General features: G+C 36.7%; 1 protein-coding gene across 2 annotated transcripts in view; it reads right to left on the bottom strand.

Annotated features, from left to right (window-relative positions):
• Positions 1-7,074: 7,074 nt before the first annotated feature.
• Positions 7,075-24,063, bottom strand: part of Erbb4 (erb-b2 receptor tyrosine kinase 4) — a 1,049,748-nt gene continuing 1,032,759 nt past the window's right edge. The window contains exons 26-28 of one of the 2 annotated variants that reach the window (XM_041631764.1): positions 14,873-14,920; positions 13,446-13,743; positions 7,075-11,737 (exon numbers count right to left, since the gene is read on the bottom strand). In XM_041631764.1, the coding sequence (XP_041487698.1) occupies positions 11,292-11,737; positions 13,446-13,743; positions 14,873-14,920 (792 nt within the window). In that variant the 3' untranslated portion in view covers positions 7,075-11,291. The remainder of the gene's footprint in view (positions 11,738-13,445; positions 13,744-14,872; positions 14,921-24,063) is intronic. The other variant, XM_041631763.1, reaches the window with a different exon arrangement.

Raw genomic sequence — 24,063 nt, forward strand, 5'->3', positions numbered from 1 at the left:
CTCTGAGGCAGCGAGGAGGATGCTTCAAATTCAGTGGAATACAATCCAAGAAAAATCTTATATTTTTCAGTTCATGTTGTCTACTGCTAACTAATCTAGTAATTTACAAAAGACATATTTTTTTCAGAAACACATGCGGTTGTATTCATTGCATACCTCAACTTAAAAGTGTGAAGAAAAATCACAGTCTGGTGGCCATTCCGATATTAATATTACAGGAAATGTTGATGAAGGCAATGCATACAAGGATTTTAACAGACAGCTATCTTGTGAAAGCACCAACCAGTTTCTGTTAATTATATGTTGCCATAGTGGTGGCTCCTGCAACTCCACGCAGGCACAGTAATTTTACACTAAGCAACTGCAGGGCAATTCTCTAAGTCCTGGAATAAATAGACGATAATATTAAAACGCCATGTAAGGTGACTAGGATAAAATATGAGGTCTTCATCTTCAGGATATCTTTGATATGTGTGTGCCTCTTGCAACAAGACTCAATGGGCTGCTAATAAAATATAACTTTCATGCTTGAAAGATTTGTTATCAAAGAGGCAGAGATCTTTGATCATTTTCTGTTGTAGGACTCTAGTTATCTTGGAGTGATACGGAAGTAGAAAAAGGTCAAATAGTTTTCAAGATGGCTGTATTTATTTTAAAAACCTATGGGTAACTTGCAAAAACAGGCACAGGCATCATCGCACATCCCTTGTGTGCCGTTTGGTTCACAGTCTCCTGATTGCTGTCTTGTGGTGAATTGTTCTGTTTATACCTTTAAAACTGCTATCTGGGTGACAGTCTTCTGTTTCTAATCTTAAGATGGTTGTCTAGCGACTTTGCTTCCCATGGTTCACCATGCAACTTGATGGTACTTGGGAGAGAAATTCAATTAGCTAATTATGCACCTGTTCAACATACAATTTTATGAGTACAACTAGAAGTATGATATATATCTTGAGGCTGGTGATGGGAGAGCTTGAGAATAAAGATTTTTACATGATGTCTTATAATATAAAAATGCACCTTTAAATATTTATATAGTTTATCTCTATAATTTTTACATATATGTGTATGCACGTTGTGTTTTATCTCACCATAGGGCTTAAAAGTTATGTAGGTGTAAACCATGACTTTTAAATTTAAAGTACATAAGAACAGTGGAACTTCGAATTTTTATATTAACTATGGCCTCTAACTAACTGCCAGTGTATTTACAAAATCTTACAATTTATCTATGATTTTTCCTTCTATACCATCACCATAGTTCCTTTCTACTGATTGTTTTGAGGTAAAGCCTCAGTTTGGAGATGAAATGGCTTGGAAATTCTTCCATAGCTGAGGTTGGTTTTGATGTTACGATTTTCCTCAGAATTCTAAGGTCCAAACCTCCAACCTTCATTGTCATGCTTTTAAATGATTAACACTGAGTGTAGATCAGATCTTGTGCTACATTCTAGAAGTTCCCACTGACCATTTTACAGATTGTAAACCCTAGAAAATGCATCAACTTCTTTATAAATTAGGTAGTTTTGTGTAATATCATCTCTATTATTATAGATTTATGAATTAAGTTTGCCAGAAAACATGTACCCATTTGCAATATTCTTTGATATATGAAATGACAGAGGTGGTAACTTTACAAGTTATGTTTAGAGCACTTTGTGCAGACAGTGGGCTCTCCACGTGATTATGTTTTGGATGCTTGTTACAGAACACTATGTGACAATTGCTTCTTGAATGAAGAGAATCGAATTCTCCATTATAAATAAGGTGATCCCAAGTATTTTCAGAAGCTAAAACATGAGCAGTTTTTAAGGAACTAGCAAAGGTCATCGGTAGCTGGAGTCCATGCTTGACGATAAAGCAGACTCCCACTAGAAAGAAGCTCTTACTGAGCAGGAGCACAGGGATGGGGGAAAGTAAGAGAAGTGACTAACCATCAGAGGAAAGAAACAAGCCTAAGACAGAAAATGTCACTTCCGGGGTAGCACCTATTAAAATAGTTGCATGATTCTAGATTTTTTTAAATTTTATTTTTCTTATATGAATGGCCAAAACTGTCTCAATAATCTTATTTCAAATGAGTATAGCAAGCCAAATGAGTCAATATATGGAGAATAAAATTATATATTATATAAGGTTTAATAAATTGATAAATGTTAGAAGTGATATAAACTAGCATGGTACTACTAGAAATTTCAATTATACCCTAAAGCAAAAGAATGAATTTGTTTCCTTATTTTCTTCAGTCTATACATGCCCTAAATGCATGGTGTCCTGACATATTTCACCTTCAACAGAGTTAACTGACAGTGATTGATTCAGATGAAAAGGTCAAAACATCCAAGGGTGTTTATGAGGGTACGTATGTATGTCTATATAAACAGAAAAGGGCTTTATTAAAATAATATTCAAAGGGTCAGAACTGAAGATGCTCAAGTGAAATTTCTGTAATAAATTATGTTAAAAGGTTTTTTTGTTGTTATTTCTTGATTTACTTGAGATGATGCATAATAATGTAAGTATGGCATACATACATACATACATAGACTTCTAATGGGAAATTATTGGAACTGTGAAATTTTTACACTTTGTAGACAGGAAGGATTAATATTAAAACTTAAACTGAAAAGAGATAATACAGAGGTTTATGTGACTGATATCACTCTCCTAGAGTTCCATGGTTTTGACTCCACAGTTAGAACTGCAATGAAGGCAAAAGGAAACAAATGCTACTTGAATTCCATCTACAAAAATATTTTATATTTTTTTAAGCCCAATGAAACAAACAAATCGCAGTTAATTGAACACAGCCTATGCTGACGAGTCAGTAGGTGTATGCCGAGATGGTGAAAGCCTAGGAAACGCAACAGATAATCAATGAGGTTTCTAAACACAGACAGAAATAAAGCCAATTTCACACCTTCAGGTTGCTGGTGTGGGAAGTCCTGTATACGTGTTGCTTTTATTGGTTAATGAATAAAAAAGCTGGCTTGGCCTGTGATAGGGCAGAGTAGAGCTCAGTGGGGAAACTAAACTGAATACTGGGAGAAAGAAGGTAGAGTCAGGGAGACACCATGGAACCATCAGAGAGGAAAGACGCAAGCTGCCAGCTGAAACATTGCTGGTAGGCCCCAAGCTTTGTGGTAAAACATAAAGTAATAGAAATGGGTTAACCAATACACTTAAGTGATTGGCCAAGCAGTGATTTAAATAATATAGTTTCTGTGTGATTATTTCAGGTCTAAGCAGCTGGGAACAAATGAACAGCCTCCTCTAGTACAGGTTATTAAATGCAGAACAAACTTGTTTCTCCCCCAACTGATTCTTTTCTTATTAAAAAGTTCCAGCACAGAAAGAACATTTGTTTCGTATTTTATTGAATTTCATTTATATTAAATTAAAAATATATTTCTGACAGATTCATGTAACAAAAAGGCAGAACAGTTTTCAAATTGTTCGGCTGGGATGATCAGTATGGAATGAGGCAAAGCAGTCGCGTTCTCTACGTGCCTTGTGCAGACACAATTCTTTCCCAAGAGTCAGAAGAGGATCCTTGAGAACTAACTCAAAAAGCCTAATCACATCAATTTAAAATACAGTTTCTCCCTTGTCCTCAATAACAACAGAAAACAGGGAAGGAGGGAGAAGAGGTTGAAGGGCTGGAGGAGAAGAAAGAATAAGAAAATTATACTAAAAATATACCTAACATTAAAAAAGTTAGTATGTGTTAAGTGCACAATCCTTCATAGATAACATAGAAAAAAATGAAAATAACATTTGACCACACACAATCGGCATATCCTATTGTGTAAGCGAGTGCAGAGGTTGGACACATCACAATAGTGCTGAACACAGAATCACAGATAATGTCAAAATGATAACTTCCAACCAAAAAAGAAACAATCACAAGCCAATTACTTATATACAAATCAACCCTAAAGACAATTATGTTCCAAATAAAGATGTTCACAGAAGAAAATCAAAGCAACATTATCCTTATTTACAAATGCAGCTAGCCATGTCTTTAACAAGCTATAAAAATACTATTCACATTTTCAAACATACAGTAGTATATTTTGTCTGTTTATTTCAAAAAGGCAGCTAACTTTGAATGCTGGGATTTAAATGAAACATTGATGGCTACCAGTGAGTTATTTTTTCGGCCCTGTCCTTTGATGATTCTTCTGACAAAAGAGGGCTCATTTTCTGTTTACAAGTCAAGAAAATAAGGAAATGAATGCAGCTCTGCCTTTTCTGCAAATTGTTTCCTTTATCACCCAAACTCTCTTAGTCAACGACTGTTGTGTGCATGAAATGAATTTTGAGAGACTTAATGTGACCTGGTTTCATGTGTGCGCCATGAATTGTCTTGAACATGAATCTCATTTACATTTGATCTTGTTCTAATGATACTCAGATTGAGATTGACCAAGCAGCCAGAGCATGTGAAATCGCACTCCCAATGTGCACTGATGCAGCCTTGGTGCTCACATGATGAGGTGGACACACGTCGGCAAGTAAGGTGTGCATTCAAAGTTAGCTGGCCTTGCACAGCTGCTCAGTTTAATAGTCGACCCATTTAACAGCAGTACCATTTTATGCTACATATTTCAAAGTACCTTACTTTAAAAGAACGACTTACATATATCTACATTTAGAAAATTACTTTCATAGCTGATTACTGGAATAATTCCAAAAGGGTTTTTGGAGTGCTATGGTTGCTGTTCTCTCACTCCCCACTCCCAGCCCCTGAGAGATCCAGAACTATACAGAGATATGACTCTCATGTAAGGAAAATGGTACAACCCCTCCATTAACTGAAAAACACTGGAAATGAAACTTGAAGGTCAGGTTCATGTCATTAGGTGTGGCTTGCTATTCTTCAAATGGGCAACAGGCCTGGGGAAACATCAACACATTAGAGATAAAAATAGCAATAAAGACAAAGTGGTTTGGACAAATTGAACTATTGCCTACAGGTATGAAATCTTGTTTTCCTGTATTTGTGTATCTATACAAATATAAACACTTTGTTCATGACATGGGAGAAAACACACTAAAGCATTAAAAGAAAAATTTCCTTGTATAGACAGTAGAATTCTGTCAGTCAGCATTGACTTTCATTACAGTGAAACGGTGCTTATTATAATTTTTTTAGATGGATAGGTGTTCAACAAAAGTAAGAGGAGGTTCTTAAAGGTGAATTGCCTCTACTTCTCTGACAATAAGACTCTTTATTTGGAAAAGAAAATCTAGCAGCTGCAAAATATTTATAATCGGGAATAAAATAAGGTAATCAAAGTAAATAAGTTAGTTGGCAGCAATAACTTAGTTTTATACATATATATACATAAAAACTATATCTACTATATATAGTTTTCATGGAAAGAGTAAATGTGAGTTCTAGAAGTGCATGTACATACAATGTGAGTCTCAAGATTCATTACAGAGCTAACTTACCTCAAATTCCTACAGAGAAGTCCACAGTGAGAGAATCAATCAGCATGGAAAAACAATTTTTATATCCTGAATAATTTTTGTGCTGTCTTTTGTTTGAGAATTAATTTAAATACCATCTAGCGTGGTTGAATATTTTAGTGGTAAAATCAGGCATTTGAAGGCAAAGGCTAGGTCAGTATTTCACAGAAGAGTATGTGGGTCTTCATAGAACCACTATGGCTTAAGAAAGCGACAGCCTTGGGAAAGAAACTTGGAACCAGTGATTGAAAATCAAAGGGAGAAAGGCATTGTGCAAGTAGGGGTTGATAAAGTAGAGGTGCCATTTTCCTCTAAGACTCAGAGGAAAATAAATTTTCTGTTTCTGACAAGGTGGTCACTTGCTTGCAAATCTGACTTTCAAGAAATTTTCATCCGTGGAAGGCATGTGAATGTTCTCTAGGCCAGGAGTGAAGTGAGGCAGGGGTCTGCAAGTGAAACGTTCTATACGGTTGTCTACACAGTCACTGGGACTTGATCAGCAAGAGTCTCAAATTCTTGCTATTTTACTATGTTATCATTTGATAAAAGGAACAAAGCAGCCCCCGATGATAGAAGGTTTTATACACACAAATGCAAGGACTCCTGACCCCATACAATGACTACATCTTTGTGTTCATCACAGCAGAGAGAGCTCATTCAAAGTCATATCTGAGATTTGAAATATTGTGTTGATTCTATTCAGACATGTAAATGCTGGCCTCATCTTAGTGTCAACAAGAAGGAGGTCTCAACTGTCAATGAGCTTTTAAAATTATGCCTGATTCCCACTCACCTTCGCACGTCATTTACTCTCCAGCAGATGGTTAGCAGGAGACATCCACATGCCTTGACATGCCTATATGATACAAGAATGTCCTCCAGCCCCAGAGAGGCAGGTAGGACTGGAATCTCTCTCTCTCTCTCTCTCTCTCTCTCTCTCTCTCTCTCTCTCTATATATATATATATATATATATATATATGCATTAGAAGTTGACTTGTCTGACTTTCTAACTGGTAGTAGCTATATGCTTTTGGATTTCTCATTTGCCTCTAAAAATCTAGAGTCCAAAAGAACACCCATTTAGCAGTTTAAGATCCTTGCTTTAGCATGTATTTATCAAAAAAGAAGGAAAATAATTGGTAGTGGGTTCCATATTAATTATGTAGGCAAGAAGTTAGGGTGGGAAAAGAACAGACATGTTACAAATTAAATGTGCTGTGTTTGCTTTCTAAAAGATAACTCATTTTGTTATTCGGTTAGCATCTGCAAAAGGTAATCTATACCTTTTCCATTTACTTTCCTCATCTGGAAGCTCTCTTATCCTCACATGTGGTTTATTTTCCTGTTAAAGCACTTCAATTAGATGCCTAAAAAGTAAGCCCTTTCTGTATCCTCTTCATACTTAACACACTTAAAATGTGATGAAGGAGCCGGGCGGTGGTGGCGCACGCCTTTAATCCCAGCACTCGGGAGGCAGAGGCAGGGGGATCTCTGTGAGTTAGAGACCAGCCTGGTCTACAGAGCTAGTTCCAGGACAGGCTCCAAAGCCACAGAGAAACCCTGTCTCGAAAAACCAAAAAAAAAAAAAATGTGATGAAGGAATAGGAGAACAAGAAGAAAATGGACCATAGTGCTGTAAAGCAAGTTTTCACAATTGAAACCACACTATGTCTACTATCTGCTACACCCAACCAACAACCATTTCAAATGGCAAACTTAGTTTTATTTACTATGCAAAACCCACCCTATGCTTTCATAGCCTGAATTTTATTTTGTTATTTTATACTGTATGATTAATTTTCTAGTTTGATTTCTTCTTAATCCTAAAAGCATTTAACATTTGATGACCTAACTAATACTACGTCTTATGGCATTGTCATGATCGTATCCAGTTATACACATGCTTTAGTGGTCATCTTTTTTTTTTATTATTATTATTACCTTGTGAACTACATTTACTAGTTAAAAAAATCAAGAATTACAGATGGATAAAGAATTCTCATTTTAAAATAAAGGTTAGACTATTCAAAAGAATCTTGTATTTACATTCTTCTGTGTCAGGCATAAAAACTTGTTTTTTCTTTCTAGTTATGACACTTCGGGAAGCACACTGATCATCTACCAACTTCATCTATCATCAAAGCCTCATGTCCTTCACCTGTTCTTTTCCCACCATGGACAATATGTGCCACTCTCATAGGTATAGCATGTGGCAATGACTGTCTTGGAAGCTGCTCCGTTTCTTCTTTCACGTGAGAGTCGGTCAGTCATCCTTCCTGACTTACAAAACAGAGTCTCTTAGTAAGTCTCTGACCTTTTTTAGTTTTGTGTTTTTAATAGTTTAAAATTTGCTGTGTTTTCACACTGTCTCAAAAATGTGTCTAGAGAGAACCACATTCTAACATACGATACTAATGTAATTCAGAAAACCAGGAGTAGTTTTTTATCTCAACCTTGCTTGACTGGCAACATGTTAGGACTCTGGACCTCTCCTGACTTAGAGGACATCGTTGCTCCTCTGTTTAAGAATGACTTCTTTAAATGACTATTTTACAAAAAAAAAAAAAAAATACCCTGCCTGAAAGTTGGATTTCCCGAGATAAGCATGATCACTACACTTTGATGATTCACACAATATAGCAAGCTTAATTTTAACATTAATTTTACTCAGTGTTACAAATTGATTCTGCATATTTTAATTGGTGCTGGTGATGACGAGCATCTCATGTTCCACAGCAATTTGTAGGCTTTAACCAGCAACATTCGATGCCAGTTTACTGGGTTAAACAAGTTATCTCCTGTGTCAACAAAAGCCTCCCTGCTATCCCTGCATGTTGTCCCTTTAACCCACTCTTGAAAAATTTTCCCCGTAGATGGTCAAAACTAAAACAAATCAGAAAGACCAGAACAACTGAAATCAATCATATATTAGAAAGTCATAAACAGGAATGATAAAATGGCATTTGCGGCCGTTCTTGGTTTCACCTGCATCTATCCCCAGTGGGACCTGAGTATCTTGTGCTTTTGAGGAGGAAAGAGATAGCATTCACTCTGTTTCCGTTGCTTTAACAGTTCAGAGACAATCTTGTTCCTTTTACAAATTAAAAGATTCTGTCTTCTTACTCTCACTAGAAGCCAAACCAATATGATAAATGAAGATAAAAGATCATCATAGCAGTCCAAGAGTGCTGCCAAAATGAATGGGTAGGCATTTATCTACTGACAGAGGCTTACTTTCAACTCTTCAAAGGTGATAGGGACCTATAGAAAGTCCCTTTTCTTGTAGATGCTTCTGAATGGGGTTGGGAGAACTTTGGGCTCTAAAGCTGGGGCCCTTGTATTATGCTGTGTCTTTATCTGGAGTAAGTTCATGGTGAAGACTTCATAGGCAAGATCTCATAAACCCTTCTCCTGTCTCTCCCTTCCACTTTCAGTTTGCTTCACTTCTCTTAGCTTAAGAAGAGGCCAAGACCAACACATTTAAGGGTTTGGGCCAAAGATCACCTCTTGCTGCTGATTTCACAGTAAGACTCCAGCTATGTCAGTTTGCCAGTGATGCGATGTTTTTCTAGTCTAGTCTGTGTCTGGATGAGAACGTAGAACTGATTGGTTTGTCATCTTCAGCAGTATAAAGGATCTTTAACTTACATCCCAATGAGTTTTCAGAACATTTACCAAAATCCTTTCTGTGAAGTAATTCACAAATAGTTAATGTGACCTGGTTCCTCGGACTCCTGGAGAAATAGAATGTCACTGCAAATAAATCTAAACAAAATTTGAAGTCAGCGATGATTTATCATTTATCTTACTGCTCCCCCCTTTTAGTAGACTTTAAACTCATATCTATTGAATAAATCTAGATTTGGATGAATGGATTTACATTTCTGAAATAGGTGGGAACACAAGCATCCTTGAAAACTTTTCTCTCTTAAGCACTCGCTGTCTGACCAAAAAGATTCATAATCTAACTCAACTTTTTTTAGGCTAGTGAGTCTAATTTTCTCTTAATAAAATAATAGTAGAAAGAAACATTTAAAAATTTAAATGTCTTGGAGAAGAATTTTGTAGAAAAGAGCAATGTATTAAACGTTCTTATTCACTAGAGATTCATTTGTAATTTTTCCCATCATTCATCTTAATGTCACAGGTGTTATTTAAAATGAAACCTAAAAGAGATGGTTCTACAACCAGGACATCTTATGGTAGTATATGAAGAATCATTACATAACTTATTACATGAGTGATGTACTGGGTAATAAAATGATTCCATGAGAAGGGTTTTCATGTTTATTTACAACCTTTAACTTAATGGTGGAGCTGTTCATAGGCTTCAAATGTTTATGGTTTATTTTTAATCATAGCAACTTAGGTGTGAAGAGTTAAGTTACCTTCTACTCAATATAAACAGAGTTTCATACTAGAAATTCCATGGAATTCAAGCCAGACCGTAACTTGCATTCCTTCACACAGAGAGTACAAACTTAACATACTTCCTCACACAGCAAATGTCATGTACTATGAAGATAATGTGCTGGCCCTGTCACCACAATCCCTGGGTACTGTTCCAAAGTCCTAGTTGGCTTGTTTGGCATTTCCAGTCTGTATTTATCTTAGATCCTTTTTTAAAAAAAAAATGTACTTAAATTAGTTAATCTGCTGGTTGCTTCCATATTGCTTCATTCAAAATCCAAAGAGGAGTTCAGAAAATCAAGTTTGAGCTTAAGTGCAAACTACATTTCTGAGTACCTTCCATGTAGACGTACCCAATCCAGTGCTTCTTCCACTGCATGGATCCCCGTGGGACCACCCCTGAAAGTATCAGTTGTTTTTGTGAACCACACAGAACTGTTTCTTAGCGTCCCTTCTACTCTTAAGATTGCCACTGTCCATCAAAGACAGTCATTTATGGCGAAGAATAAAATACTAAAGAATGAAAAATGAGAGGGAAAAATAAATTTAGTAGGGTGAAACAGGAAACTTAGATTTGATGCTATTTTTACTAGTGTCTTGGCCTCTACATTATATAATTCGTGTGTGTGTGTGTGTGTGTGTGTGTGTGTTTTAACTCTGTCAAGAAGCTTTTATGTAAATATCTTTGCAACTAGAAACTACAGCCAAAAATAGGCGAGAAATTAATATAAAGGAACAGGCCAAAGCAAACCAAAATGAGAACACCAGAGAGGCCTTCTAAACATAATTACTAGTTATAACTATAATGGAGATTTAAAAATTATGAAAGCTGGGTTGGACATTCTTACTTGCCAGGAAAGAAGCTATTGGAGAAAGAAATTGGCTCCTCAATCTCAGTTACTATCAAGTGGCATCCAAATGTTTACCCCTTTGTTCTAATGGAAGCTTTCATATGAATTTAGAGATGCTGAATATGCACAAGTCTATGGTTGCAGATGAGAATTGAGACTGGGCTTTCAATCACCTGCATTGATAGAAGAAAGGGAAGGAAGAAAGAGGGAGAGAGAAAGAGTGCAAAGGGAACGAAGCTGGGACTCTTAGCAGGCAGTATAACCCTATACATCCTAGTCTTTCTCTAGCTCGGACACTGCTGACCAATCCATATGAAGAAACGAAGAAACAGTGTGTGTCCTCCTCTCTTTCTCCTTCAGTCTTTCCTTCTAATGTTCAAGTTAGGTAAGCATAGAACTATCATTGCGTCTCTATATCTTCCATTAGGAAGTGTCAAAACTACTGGCCTTGGGAGAAGGAAGACCACCAGAGAAAAAGGAGGAAGTTGGGGAAGGGGGCAGGAAGGGAGATGGAGTGGGCGTGTCTCTCCTCCGAAGACCCCAGCTGAGCTCACACCACAGTATTCCGGTGTCTGTAGGGCGGAGGCGGCAGCATGGTGCCTGGCTTCAGCGAGAACTCAGAGAGGTACTCAGGATTTTCTGCCACAATAGGGCGGATCCGTCCGTTCTGTTTATAAAAATATTTTGTGCTGTATTCCTGCAGGTAGTCTGGGTGCTGAAGCGTGCTCCGGGGTGGCAGGCTGTGGTTCCAGTAGTCGGGGTTGTCGAATGCTTTCTTGGCTTTCTCGGGCACAGACAGTACGCTGTTCTTCAGGTACTCTGCGTTCCCCAAGGCGTTGGCGAAAGTGTTGAGATAGAGTGGCTCATTCACATATTCATCCTCAGCCTTGGGCGGACCGCTGGAAGCACTGTGATATTCTGGGTTATCTAAAGCTTGAAGGTCTCCATTTTTTCTCCTTGACACAAAAGGGTTTTCTTCCACAGGATTCAGATATTCTAAAAGAATACAAAAAAAAAAATAATAAATAAATGCCATCTAATAGAGATCTACTTTCAGAAAGTCGTTAATCCGGCTGCAAAAGTTAGGGTTTTAGAACAAGTAAGCTACAAATTTGTTTTCATAATTTCTCAAAACAAAACAAAGCCTTCCTGTAAGATTGGGACAGGCATGAGAAAAGTGAGTATGCTCAAACAAGACAAAATAGTTATTAAAAGTTAGCAAAATAAGACAAGATCAGAATCCCAAAACTCTAGATTGTTCTTCTCTTCCAAATGCACCTACATATGGTGTCAGCTGTGTAAGTGGGACCCATAGGGTTCAGTACTCTTTGTGGGGCTGGGGAAATGGTTCAATGGCATAGTACTTGCAGTTTATACAAAAAGGCCGGAGTTTGTTTCCCAGGATCCATATTAGGCTCTCACAAGCACTGGGAACTCTCCCTCTGGGGATTTGATGCCCCCTTCTGACCTCCATGGGAACCAAAACACTTGTGAACATAGGTACAGATAGACACACACATGTGCACAGACTCAAGCGCACACATACATTTAAATCAAATTAAAATCTTGCCAAAAATACCCTTTGTACAATTATCTTCACCTCTCTCTCTCTCTCTCTCTCTCTCTCTCTCTCTCTGTCTCTTTCCCTCTCATCTCTCTCCCTTACCTCTGTCTTCTATCTCTCTCTCTATCTATCTATCTATCTATCTATCATCTATCATCCAGCTATCATCCTAATCTATTCTGCATGATAGTCATCAAAATCTTTATTATATTATGCTGGATCATTTACATTACGTATCCAGGGATCAGTGACCTGTGTTTCATAGAAAGTGAACAGAGCCATATAAAGATGACATAATGGGATTTTACATGGTCTTAACATATGGCCTTCTGCTCATGCTGACAGACATCATGGTCACTATTTTCAATAACAATTATTCTTTGTCTCTGTTTTGAGGTACTGCTAGCATAAGAGGAAAGAGGGTTTTTTTTTTTTTTTTTAGTTTCAAAACTGAAATATTACTTAATGGGGCTGTTTAACCTTTATATGTTTAAGTTTTACAAAGCCATTAATTCACAAACTATCTTCAAGACAGTGGTGTTTGTAAGTACAACCAGATTCAAATTTTGTTTCTGAAGAAATGCTCACAAAATTATAGTTTCCTGTGATGAACTGAGTTACCTTTTGTGATACTAGGGTCAGTCTAAATCTAAGTTCTTATGTGTTAGTGTTCTATAATGATTCAAAACTCTAACCCTAAGTTAGGTTAGTGAAATTGCATGTTTGAAATAAGTTAACTGTTTTATTGTTGATGTCTGAAAATTTGCAACCTCCACGGTAAACATGCAGTAGTCCCAAGGCCCTGTAGCATCATGTTATGTCACTCAACTCTTCCAAAAAAGATGGATTTAGGTTGGTGCTCTCAGGTTTCACCGTGCTCCTACATCACTTGAGGATTTTGTAAAAAATCCAATTTCGTGTTTAGGTGGAGCCTGAAATTCTGCCCATTTTAAAAAGTACTCAGGTACAGAGATGATACTGATTCAGAAAACTCCTCTGTAATAGTTGTAGCCTGGACATATTCTATTATAGATCGCAAATGTTACACCTTTGGGTTGTCTGGGCACGTGACTTCTAGCTCCTGCTTGTCTGATGAAGGTGATCAATGAGTGCAATCACTTCTGAACATTCAGCATGTACCTGGTTTGGGCTTGTCACGCATGGGAGTCATGTAGCCTTCTTCATCCAGTTCTCCTCGTGGGGTCCGTTCTGGGGCAAACACTGTGGGGTCAGCACTGTACCTCTGCGCGCTGTTGTCCTCTTGGACATGGGGTGCCACTGGCTTGCGTAGGGTACCATTACAGCGGGAATCATCAAACATCTCGGCTGTTGCCCCCTGAGCGACTGGAGCTTCTGGTATGGTGTTGGTTGTGGCTCTATAGGGCATGGCTATTCCTTGTTGTGTAGCAAAGCCCCCATCCTGGTACACAAACTGGTTCTGTTAAAATAGCAAAAACACATTGGGAGGATCAGTGGTTAGGAAAAATTGTAAAAGGATACTGAATAATATTAGCCAAATTAAGTACCAAGCACATTTTCTTTCAGGTTTAGTTATTAAAAATTTTTATTTTCCTAGGTGGCTAATGAGTTTGAGGTAAATGCTAGAAACATTTAAAATTCTACTTTTTTTCTGTGTGCATACACACACACACACACATTCATGTGCATGTATGTGTGAGTGTAGATATACATGAACGTGGTGGTGATCAGAGGTCCATGATGGGTGTCTTCCTTTATATCCCTCTTCCTTAATTCTTGAGACAGAGTCTTTCACTTAACCTGGAACTCATCAATTTGCCTATCCTGGTGGCCAAGAAGCCCTCAAAATATCATTTCTGCACCTTCCTAGTGTGGAACTCCAATGTCCAGCTCTTCATGTGCGTGTGGGATTCCAACTCGAATCATAATGCTTGCACTGCAAGCGATTTTCAACTAAACCATCTTCTGAACACCTTCTCCATCCTGACTTTTTCTTAATAAGTAATAATCAAGTGGAAATAATTTAAAATTTTGATTTTTAGATTTACTAAGTAACTAGAGTGTGATCTAATAAAAAGAGTTTCTGCTGCTTTTCTACAGTTGCCTGATTTTGTTATGAAACTCAAGGTAAATTTTCAAGACAAATATTCTTAAGTGCAGAAGTACATTGAAACATCATAAATGGCAATGTGCTAATGTTATTAATATTACCTCCCTCCCTGTGGGTCCTCTGACTTTGAGTATCCAGTACCTAGTAATGGACAGTCATTGAGACTCAAACTTTACAGCACATGACCTCCCGTCATGAGACTGAAGATAAAATCCTGACTCAGAAGCATAATCCATGAACTTAGTAAATCCCTCCAATAAATATTGAAAGCTCCTGTTGATGTATGCTGTCTCAGCTGCAGATTGTCACCCGAGATACAGACATCTACACAGGCAACTACAGGATCTATTGGCAATTCTTGACTAACTCACTGTTGGCAAAGGCAAAAATGAGGAAATTATAGGGAGACAAGAGAAGAAACATGGTTAAGAGAAGACCAAAAATCCTAAACGATGAAGGCTGATCGTGAAATACTTACTCCCGACATGGGGGTGTAGGCAGGAGGAGGGCTGTGTCCAATTTCACTCTAATAGAAAAGAAAAATGGAATGATGGATATAATAAGAGGCAACATGGATGAAAATTTTAAAAAAAAAAGAAAAGAGAAAGAAAAGATACGGTTTTTATGAGCCATAGGGGAAAGTGCACAACAGTGGTTTTCCTACATTGTCAAATTTTGTTCATTCTCACCAAAAGCTGGCAAATTTAAACACTAATTCTGCTCCAGACAAAGAAAATCACAGTGAAAAAAGAAAAGTTTTTTTTTTTAATGATTTAAAAGAAAATAAGACTGGCAAAAGAACTTTCATTTTTTCAGATTAACCATAGAAGATGGGATGTGGTGGGAGGAAACCAGAAATAATGAAACTGTGTTTTAAAATTTAAAAAAAAGTTTATTATTGGATATGTCAAAAAGACCAAAATAGCTTCACACTATTTAGAATCATCACAAAACAACAACAAAATAAAAAACAAAAAACAGCAAAAAAACCCACCTTGTTTCCTTACAAGAAGAAAAGGGGAAGAGGGTTAGAAGGAGACAGACAGTAGATTTCAGTGTGTCTGAAATAGTTTTTATTAAGCTACATTTATTTTCACCACTGCAGCAAAGACTACTCACTCTCTCCTTATTTAAAAAACCACACACTCTCATATCTTCTACCTTACTTCTTAAAAAGGAAGAAAAGAAGATAACTTGAAAAATAAATTTGTGAGTGAACATACACTTTCTGTTCCTCTTATGTAGTCAGACTCACAACCAGGTTTTGGCAACTAAAAAGTCTTTATTTTTATAACTTAATAGTTTATCCTTTAAGCTATATGAAAGTGAAGGTAAAATGTGGTAAACTGTTAAGGACACAGTTCCTTAGGAGTGGGACGAGGGATGGCTGTGTGAATCCCTTAATATAAATACATTCCCATATACTCACTCACTATTAAAAACACTAAGCGAGTACAGCTTTTCCTGTGGTGAGACTTTCTCTGCTTTTCTGGTATTGATGATAGGGAGTAAAGCAGGCAGAAGTAGCTGTGTTTGTGATGCAGCTCTCTACATCTGACCGTAAGTCAACAGAGATGACCAAAGATACCTTCCAGCCACCTCTATCATTTATATAAAACACCTATCATCTCACATCAATGTTCTTACAATGTAGAAATTTATAAATCAATCTCAAAAGATTGTTCTATGAATAATAACTATTTAATGTAAATCAATAGCAACTGGAGAACGCAATTTTACTTCACAAATGCAGTTTTCCAGACTGATCAAAGAAGAAGTCCTACAGTGAATTTATACTGCATTGCACCCTAGAGTTGTGAAAGCACGGAGAGGAAAGTTCATTTCCTTCTCTAACTGCACATAGGGGTCATTGAGGCCATGAGGAATTTGTCAGTCTGTGCCTGCCATTTCACTGAGAATAAGATTTCTATGTCCATCTATATCTTTTCAAATGATAAGCTCTCACCTATTTTTATAGTCAAATAGTATTCAATTGTGTATATGCTTCATATTTTCTTGCTCTCCTTTGCAGTTTACAGGCATTATTTTATAGATACATTTAAGACTCAATGCGGAGGAGTTGTTATTACACAACACACATATTATTTTGTCCTGTTAGAAATTGTAGGCTTCAGGTCTAATCACACATTTTCAATTGTAAAATAAATCAGACCCCCCGTTTCATCCTCATTTTCTACTTTATTCTGTGGAATGACAAATTACGTGCTGCAGTAGTATATAAATATATTCATATCTAACATGTATGTAGACATGTCAGCTAATCAGAGTTCTTAAACCAAGCAGCCCTGTCAAAGGTATCTGTTAAAGATGCATTTTTAATGCTTATTTGTTTTCCAGTCATCACAAATACAGGCAGATGTGCTGTCCTTTATAAAGACAGAAAATCAATTCTGGTTGTTCATAATATTTGAGACTGGAATATTTTATATAGTTCAGTGATTTGTAAAATTGTGGGGTAGCACAAATAAAATGTGAGAACTGCCTGAATTAGTGTTACAACATTTCAGACCCCAGACTTATCATAAGCCGTGATTAATTAGCAAGTATTTAGCACATATTAATTAAATCTTAACAATAAAATGACTGGTCACTGCTAGATGATAGAAATACTATGGTACACTGGAAGAGATGTGGACACTGACTGACCTTTTGGGATTCATACTGAACTATCAATATTGCCTGAGATTACGGAAGTAGAAACAAAACAAGGCACAAAAGAATGATGCTGTTGGAGTGAGTTCATTCCATGTCTGCAGTTACATATCAGAAGGCAACGGATTCTAAAACACTAGGAGTTACCATGTGTTCCTTTGACCTCTTACTTAACAAAATGTCTGTACTGTATAAAGCTCAATTTGAATCACAGCTATAGCTAGTGTTAATCGTACATTTGGTATATTTTTTAGAACTTGAAAGATGAATAATCAAAGGACTAACTCACAAGCCATTCTCAATGAGGGAACAGTTAATTATCTGTCTTCATTATCTGGGATAGAATGCCTTCAGCTGTAAAGGTGGTATACCGCAAAAAGCTGGACATTGCCGTAAGCTTGTTCTGAGACAGGAAGCGAGAGACTCTGATAGAATGCATCCCCTGTCCCTGCTTTGACAGGTCTCTCCATCAGCAACCTGCCAGCCCCCTCTCTACACACCACCAAGCAGCATCACAGTCCTGGAGTGTCTTCACACTGTTTTTCTTCTTCCCGTTTTCTGCATTAAAATGAAAACAAGTTCTATACAAAACCCTTAGTGTTCATTGTTTTTAGGGGTACTGGCTGCTTTTTATGTTTCTGTTTCCATTTTTCTTTCGGTTTGCTTTTTTCTCTGGTTTCCATGATAAAAAGCACACCATTCATTTCCCCCACGGAAGGGCAATACAGTTCCAAGGGAACATCTGTGAGGCCAATTAGCTGGGCTGGAAATGTGATATAATTGTTGCTTAAATATATTTAAATTACATGTTAAGCACTATGTCATAATTTATGGGCTTTGAAAATAACTTCTTGTACTTCAGAGCCAAGCCAGATTTTACTTGCTTTTTGTGCTTTTGGTTTGCAAGAAGCGCTTTACTTTCCCTTCTTTCTTAATTCCTTCCACTCGAGAAGCTGAACTTTTAATATTGGAAAGAATAACAGCTGCAAGTAAGTTGGACGAGCAAAAATTAAGATCCTCACCACAGCTGGAAGGAGCTGGACTGACCTTACAGTCCTGAGCAGAACAAAGCACAGCTCTCAGTTAAAGGCTTTGTTTTCACATTGCAGCGCCAGGTGCACTCATTCAATTAGCTGGTGAGAGGATTTACTACCAGCAGGACAGGGATAGAAAGAGGTGGGTTAGGAACTGGTCAATCATGAGGAGTGTGCTCGTGGTGGGGCGATTAGTAAGGGTGATGGATAGAGGATGTTTAATGTCGTGGCCCTGTCAGTGAGACACTGAATGATTGACTTGAACCCAAATGTCAGAGGTTATAGAGAAGGCAAGTATTAGCAAATGTAAAAATTTGTAGTGTTAAATACACTTTTCAACGCCTTAAAAAGCAACCTTACTGTTGAACAATACATATTCGAACTTTTGTATGATTACATGTATAGTATTGATGTTTATAATATTTAATATTGATCCTCAGAAATTTTAAACAGATAATCAGTCAAAGTGTGAATTGTGATTTTAAAAATTTATCATGCCAATGTATTGTATTAGAAAACAAAAATATCACATCTTTAAATACTCAGCAAGTACCTAAATTAAACATGTCTTTAATGAGATTTGGGTCTAAATAATTATAGCTTTTGATAACAAGTATAACAAACTATAGCAATTTCAAGTGCCAAGAGTATACCCACCATCAGAAATAGAATGTGTCTGTAAGACATCGCTAATCCATCAATGCTAACTAATTACCTAGATACTTCCACGTAGTAACTGTAATGGATTTTCAACCTCTTATCCTCCCAGGCATGTGTGCTTAACAGTCTGATGGGCATTTCCATTTGGTCACAGGTTAGACATTAACTCAGAGAAAGTGTTTTTGCATTTTGTGCAGTTCTTGGTATGCAACTATAATGTCCCTTTTTCCTCACAAGTGAATATATCAGTACTTGAAACCTTCTCATTTCAGAGGGTGAACAGAAAAAAAAGGACAAATGTGCCCTATGGGGGGGGGGTTCTATTTAAACTGATGATGATGTTAATCAATTTATCTATGATTATATATATATATATGTTTATACTATTACCTATCACATATATATATATATATTCATTAGTGATCATTCATTTATTTATTACCCATATAACACCATAAACTTACTATCATTTTATCTATTATAGATATATCACCTATTTATCATCTATCTCTTGTCTATGATATAAATAAATATCATGTGTCTATAACGATTTACACCCCATCTAATATCTTTCATTAAAGTATGTATTTGTTTGTTTACTAATATTCTCCCTTGTCTGCCACATTTGAGTGAGTAGCACTTTATTCAAACACGTTTGTTCCACTCAACACATAACAGAAAGCTAGCAAGAATCCTATGACCCAGTTAAGGGACCATTGACTTGTGCTCTCGTTCTTTATGAACTTTTCAGTAATCTTAGCATTTTTAATCTTTCATATGTGTCTCATCTGTACAATTGGTGAGAAGAATTTTAACAGTAGGGAACTGTGAATGATATCAATAAGTATGAATGATGTAAACACACAATGTAGACTATATATATTTTTCATGCTTCACTCAAAGTTCTTTTTTGATGTGAACATATTGCATACAAACACATTTACCTACCGTTCCCAACGTCCGTCTTGAAGCGGGAGAACACAAGTTCTCTCCACGCAAGCACTTCTGTTTACTTATTTACATTTCCTAGTACAGGCCTTGGTAAATTCCTCTTGCTGGCTAACTCTCGGTAAATAAGCCATTGTATCTCACGTAGAAATCATTACAGTGCCTCCAAATATTATGTGATTAAACGTAATTTAACCCTAAAATCTTCATCACTAGATGAATCAGTCTGCTGAAGCTGAAAATCTCCCATAACTCTCTTTTTGATTTACGTCATCGCTTCAATCAGTATTGCATGATGTAATATAAAAAATGATTAACGCAGTCAAAAATGAAAAGGCATGAAAAAACAGTTTTATGCTGGTGTTTTATGCTAACGTTCATTAGCCTTGTACAAGGGAAAGAATAAGACACTAGCCACCTCTCTTAAAATTAGTAAACATTTGGACCTTATCTCTTCACTCTAGTGTCACCACTAATTCTCATTTGGTGTCGTAGTTTGCAAGTGGACTGTGCCAACTACGGGTTTGTGTGCAGGCTCAATTTTTAGTGTGGTGGGTAATACTGAGGTACTAGAGACTTTAAGAGGTAGAGGCCTGTGGGAGTCCTTCTTTGTTCTTCAGAGATCTGTAAACTACTTCCGTCAAGAAGGTTATCATGAAAAGAGCAAGCTGGAATCTCCCGTTACTGTCTTCCCGGTCTGATCTCGCAGTGTCTCCCTGCTTCACCCACTGCACCACCAGGATGGTATCCACCAGGATGTGATGCAGCGTTTCGTGCTAAAGCAGCACATGAGCCATAATATTTAGACCTATCTTTTGAAATTGTCAATTTATTAGCCCAATATGTTACCTGGCCGCAGATATTTTGTGATAGTGATGAAAATGAATAAAATTATTTCTAATAATCATTTTCCTAGCTTTTTCTCTTCCTTTCTCCTTCTGTCCTCTCTCCCTCTGTCTGCTCATTCCTCCCTTATTTCTTTCCTTCTTCCCTCCCTTCCTTCCTTCTTTCTTTCCCTCCTCCTTCCTTTCCCTTCTTCTTTCTTTTCCTTCCCCCACCTTTCCTTCCTTCCTCCTTTTCTTCCTTCTTTCCTTCCTTCTTTCTTCCCTCCTTCCCTCCCTCCTTCCTTTTTTCCTTCCTTCCCTTTTCTTATTGTTTTCTAGATAAAGGTTGCAATAACTATCCTCCTAATAGCAGGTAGTTTATGTGAACAGAACATTTCCAGCAGGTCTAAGCCAACCTAAAGCCCCTGTGAGATGGGAAGAAGGCATCACTTTCCCTCATTTTCTCATACATTCTTTAGAACAGATAACTTGGTCAAACTATTGTTTCTGAGCAGAAACAAAAATGAGATACTGAACATTAGAACTGCAAGACTGGGTATTTTCAAAATTGGATTTTGTTTGTTTGTTTGTTGTGATTGTTCTCTGCTCTGCCTCCCTTTTGGAACAAGTATGTTTATTCTGTGCTTGGACATTGGAAGCAGATAACTTGTTTTTATTTCTAGGAGCTCAAGGTTAAAAGATTTTGAACATATTGAAATTGCTAAAGTCTCATTGGATTATTAAAATTTGGATTATATTCTATGTTATAAAATAAATATGAGACCTTGGGGACAAGTGATAGACGGTTATGGTTTTGAAGAGATAATCTGTGTGTCAAGTTGACAAAGGATGGAGTCCTGGTGTTTAGCTTTGATTGTCAACCTCAGACAGTCTATAATCATTTAGAATAGAGCTTTTCTATAGCTGTTCAAAAGATCCTAAGACTGAAACTGCTTCTATCATTTTATACCAGTAGTGAGAAGGAATCTGATGAAAAATTCTTCACACATGAGCACTGCATTAGGCAACTTTTGAAAACAAAGATTACACAGCCTCCGGACAGATGGCTGCACAAAGTCCTCCTAGATCTGGAATCCCATTTGTGAAGGCTTTTCACTCACCATAGAGCATTTAATCAACTCCTTAGCCTCTTGGACCCTCAGTTTAACTGACTCTGAGAAGAAGGTAGGGCTTTGTGATAAGTGATGTGAAAACTCCCTTTCAGCCTTCAAATGACTGGAACATAAAATGAATATTCTCTCTTAAACTCGGGGATTAATAGTTAAATGTTACAAGGGCGACTAGCACAAGTGCAAAGTCTCTTGTAAAATTGTCTCATACGTATTTCCCAAGCATGTTTACCACATTTTCGGGTCATTAAAGTATCTACCCAAAACACTTATCCTCCATGTGGCACATCCCTAGTTGGCTCTAGGGAAAGAATGCTACATTTGGATGGTGATTAATAAAAACATAATTTTGAAAGAAATTATTAAATATTTTATTTAATAGATTAAGATTTGATTTAAATTTTTTAATTAATCTTATTTATTTATTTATTGTGGCAGAAAGAATGCACACATGAAGACAAGAGAACAACTTGCAGGGAGTTAGTGTCTTATTCCACTTTGTGGGTCCTGGAGCTCAAACTCAGGTTAGGCTTAGCAGCAAACACCTTCACCTTCTGAGCCACCTTGTGATGCTTTATGATGATAATTTCCAATGTCATACAACCAGTTAGTGACATTTATAAAATAAGGGTCCCTGATTCTCACTTACTATACATTATTTTATAACTTATGATTTCAAACAAGCATTTAATGAATAATTTAGAAAACTATTTTAGCTATGTATTTTTTAAGAGGTTGCTGAAAGGATACCTCATTTTCTTCTTGAAATAAGTGAAACTACTTGCCTTACATTATGTACAAAATGATGTTACATTCATTCTAACTTGAAATATATTTGAGTATTTCATTATTTTAATAGAAAGTAAAATTTTCAGATAAACATCCACCTTTCTTTTTTAATATGCTGTGGCTTTATAAGACAATAGTAACAATCTTATAACAGCAAATACTATGTACCAAAGCTGTCTATAAATATGCTAATTAAAAGTATTTATTAGACTTTGGTGATGGTGGTGCACTCCTTTATTCCCAGCACTTGGAAGGCCAAGGCAGGTGGGTCTCTGAGTTTGAGGCCAGCTAGATCTACAGAGTGAGTTCTAGGATAGCCAGGGCTACACAAACAGAGAAACCCTGTCTCGAACAACAAAAACAGACAAACAAAAAGTATTTATTAGCATGATGGATTACTTACAAAGTACCTGGCCTTCCACTAAGAGAGGGTATGCTATTTGAACATCCTAGCTATATAAGTTAGTTATTGATATCAGTACATATAAACATGCTTATGGTCAGTTAGTATACATTTACCTCAGTAATGCTTTAATTCATGTGATACACATAAACACACTATGTAATTTCTACAATTATCAAAATAGTTTAAAAATAAATAATCTGTAAAGCAACTGTGAAGTAAGAATGAAAAATTCTACAAACAATTTGAATTTGAATATCATTATTTTAAAACTTAGCTTGTCAGGACATGGGCTGGATATAAGAAATGTTTTTCTAGTATTATTGGTAAAGGTTTGTTTAAAATAATTGCTCCCAGTGTATTCCTGCACATGGTTTATGTTGCAAAGGACAGAAATGATATTGACAGCTTCCATAGAAACGAAGGCTGACTGAACTCATTCAACCATATTCACTTTCTCTTATAGGTTATTAGCTTAGTTCTTTTTCTTTATTGTCACATGTATTATCAGCAAATCTTATTCATCAAGCCACATATGAGCCCCACTTAAATATTTATTTATGGTTATTAAAGTTATCTTATTTGCTTGCAAGTAACAGGGACTGTGAAATGTTCACCTTCTCTTTCGCTACAGTTGAAACTTGGAAAGTGTTATCTATGTAGTCAAAGCAACAATTGCAGTATTCACATAAATCTATGTTGAAGAATGTAAAAATATATGGAAGACATGGGTTATCTAATGAGCAGACTAGGTCAAGCAATACAGGTGCTAGGACTGCAAATTTTATAAAGCTTATTTTGGCTGTAGATTTTATTCAGTGTTCTAAATAACAGGTGTCGGCAGCACACAGACATTTTCTTTTTAAAGAAAACAAATGTAAGTTTTTATAAAATAGTTTTTAAAGCTTAAAAGTGGATTTTTTTCCTTTTCTGTTTAATTTTATTTTCTCACACATTACATTCCAGCTGCAGTTTCCCCTCCCTTCACTGCTCCTGATTTCCCACCACTACCTTCCCTCTCCCCCAGATCCAGTCCTCCACCATTTCCCTCCAGCAAAGCGTCAGCTTTGGGTTTCTGCCTAGTCTTATTGTAACTTGTTCTGCTGCGCTTGGTTGATATCCCTGGGAGGCATTTTCCCTCGACCTAGACAATGCCTTTCTTTCTGTGTTCACATCAATTCAATGTGGAGCAGATTGGAAATACCTTC

The sequence above is a fragment of the Microtus oregoni genome, unplaced genomic scaffold (genome assembly GCF_018167655.1).
Source record: "Microtus oregoni isolate MIOR12 unplaced genomic scaffold, Mior012 000038F_ref0000394, whole genome shotgun sequence".
Classification (NCBI taxonomy): domain Eukaryota; kingdom Metazoa; phylum Chordata; class Mammalia; order Rodentia; family Cricetidae; genus Microtus; species Microtus oregoni.